The sequence below is a fragment of the Sinocyclocheilus grahami genome, unplaced genomic scaffold (assembly GCF_001515645.1).
Source record: "Sinocyclocheilus grahami isolate Dianchi unplaced genomic scaffold, SAMN03320097.WGS_v1.1 scaffold198.1, whole genome shotgun sequence".
Classification (NCBI taxonomy): domain Eukaryota; kingdom Metazoa; phylum Chordata; class Actinopteri; order Cypriniformes; family Cyprinidae; genus Sinocyclocheilus; species Sinocyclocheilus grahami.
Genome location: NW_015505377.1, coordinates 176,647 through 179,146, shown reverse-complemented (window position 1 = coordinate 179,146; position 2,500 = coordinate 176,647). Strand labels below are relative to the sequence as shown.

General features: G+C 37.3%; 1 protein-coding gene across 2 annotated transcripts in view; it reads right to left on the bottom strand.

Moving 5' to 3' along the window:
- Window positions 1–2,500, bottom strand: part of LOC107595160 (uncharacterized) — a 27,420-nt gene that overhangs the window by 445 nt on the left and 24,475 nt on the right. Inside the window, exons 8-10 of one of the 2 annotated variants that reach the window (XM_016285499.1) lie at window positions 1,876–1,990; window positions 1,608–1,685; window positions 338–415 (exon numbers count right to left, since the gene is read on the bottom strand). In XM_016285499.1, the coding sequence (XP_016140985.1) occupies window positions 1,619–1,685; window positions 1,876–1,990 (182 nt within the window). In that variant the 3' untranslated portion in view covers window positions 338–415; window positions 1,608–1,618. Of the gene's footprint in view, window positions 416–1,607; window positions 1,686–1,875; window positions 1,991–2,500 lie in introns of both variants that reach the window. The other variant, XM_016285498.1, reaches the window with a different exon arrangement.

Genomic DNA, 2,500 nt, shown 5'->3' with positions numbered 1-2,500 from the left:
GAGATCACAGTCAAACAAAACACACGAGAGAAAGATTTCGTTTGGTGTTTCACTCCTTGGCTGAAGTCTGAGAGCCCTGGCCAATCAGAGCAGAGCGCTGAGCTGTCAATCATCGAGTGGGCGTGGCTTCAGGCGTCACTATTGCCTGATTTATTGAAATGATTCACAGAGATGAGAAACGGAGGCAAGAAACACGTCAAACTAACAAACTCCATTCAGTGTGTTGTGTTTCTGTGGAGGAGACACCAAAAGCAGAAGGAGTGTGTGATGCTGATGCTGATGCTATTGCTCGCTCAGCTGCTCTCTGCTCTCTCCGTGTTTGGAGGTCTGGTTTGGGGACGGCGTCTGGGAAGGGTGGTTTATCGCGGTCACCGGAACCAGACCCTCCAAACCCGCTGCCAGACCTGACGGGAACCTGCGGGAGAGGGCAAAGGTCACCATACAGACAAGTGACATGCACTGGGATGGGATCGGCATGAAATAAAGGGGTGTGAAAATGGGCAGCCAGGACGATGTGTACTCTAACAGTGTTACAACTATTAAAAACAACTGAAACTATAAAAACAAAAATGTTTTTGATCATTGAAATAAAGCTGAAATAAAATACAGATATTAGGTGAAAAAGATATATGCTTAAATGTTGACTTGTTGCCATAGACATAGACATAAAAATGAACATAGAAATATGGCCATTGCAACCAATTGAAGAAATACAGTAAAATATAATAAAAAATAAATAAATATATTAAATTAAAAATTTGAATAAAAATTTTGAAGTTGAAAAATTTAGAAATGTTTTGGCAACTGAATGTAATAAAATAACATCAAATGAAATATTAGATTAAAAATGTAAACTTAAAACATAAAAGTAAATTAGAAATGTTGCAACTAACTGAAAATTAAATAAAATTAAAGATCAGATGAAAAAATGCTGTCTTGGCGACCAAATGAAATTAAACAAATTGAAGTACTAATATTCCTAAAACTCAAATAGAAATAAATTAAAATTAAAATATTTAAAATAGAATTAAAAAAAATCTAATAAAGATGACAAAAGAACATAAGAAAATGACATCCTTAAATTTTAAATGAAAAGCTAAAATATATAAATAAATACTATAATAGTAAATAAATAATACTAAAATAACACTGGTCTCTAAATAGTCAGATAAAATGATTTTTCCACTGTGTACTTCTAATTCAGATGTCTATGAACATTTATTAGGGTCAATATTCAGTTCTGTAGCCTATTTATCATTTTATATTTCAATTTATATTTAACATTTTTTATTTCAATTTGTGAAATTTTGTACTCCAACAAACTTGTATTTCTGTTAGTTGGCAAGGCAACATTTGTCATCTTCCTTTAAGTTTTTAAGTTTCTCATCTAATATTTATATATATAACTTCATTTAAATGACAACAAAAACGATGCTCGCTTATAGTAATTTGTGAAGAGTATGTTTCCGGCTTAAAGCCTGTAAACTAGTTTAGATGAAACTAAACTAATCTCTTAAACTGAACTCTGAGGGAGGGTTTGGCTATCAGGGGTCAAAGGTCAAAGCAGCAGAGAGAGAGAGAGAGACGGGCGTCTGTCATTCTTTTACCTGCTCTAGCTTTAGGCATTGATTCTGTCTTGGTGGGCGGAGCCAGTCGTGATGGCCTGCAGGGATTGGTTGACTTGGCTGCATGAGAGAAGCAAATGGGGCGGGGCTCAGAGTTGAACTCATGTCATGTGACTGTGTGGGGGTGGAGCTTACGGGGTTTTAAGTGCTAATCATTCACGTTACTGAGATCGTGGTGAAACAATGAATGAAAATCAAACGAAAAATGAATGATGTGCTTGATAAACATTAAATAAGATTGCGGTCATACCTGTAGGCGGCGCCGTTGAGCTCAGGATGAACCTGCTGCTCCATCAGGCCCCAGGAACCTGATGACACAAAGAACTCCTTATTGACACAGTTCCTCAGACTGTCAGGAATCCGGCCTGAGAAACAAAAAAAAAGTGCTTTAATCATCAGATCAGCTCGTGAATGAGAGAGTGAGTGAATGAATGAATGAATGAATGTGAGTGAGTGAGTGAGTGAATGAATGTGAGTGAGTGAATGAATGCGAGTGAGTGAGTGAATGTGAGTGAGTGAGTGAATGAATGTGAGTGAATGAATGAATGCGAGTGAGTGAGTGAATGTGAGTGAGTGAGTGAATGAATGTGAGTGAATGAATGAATGCGAGTGAGTGAGTGAATGTGAGTGAGTGAGTGAATGAATGTGAGTGAATGAATGAATGCGAGTGAGTGAGTGAATGTGAGTGAGTGAGTGAATGAATGTGAGTGAATGAATGAATGCGAGTGAGTGAGTGAATGTGAGTGAGTGAGTGAATGAATGTGAGTGAATGAATGAATGCGAGTGAGTGAGTGAATGTGAGTGAGTGAGTGAATGAATGTGAGTGAGTGAATGAATGTGAGTGAGTGAGTGAGTGAATGTGAGTGAGTGAGTGA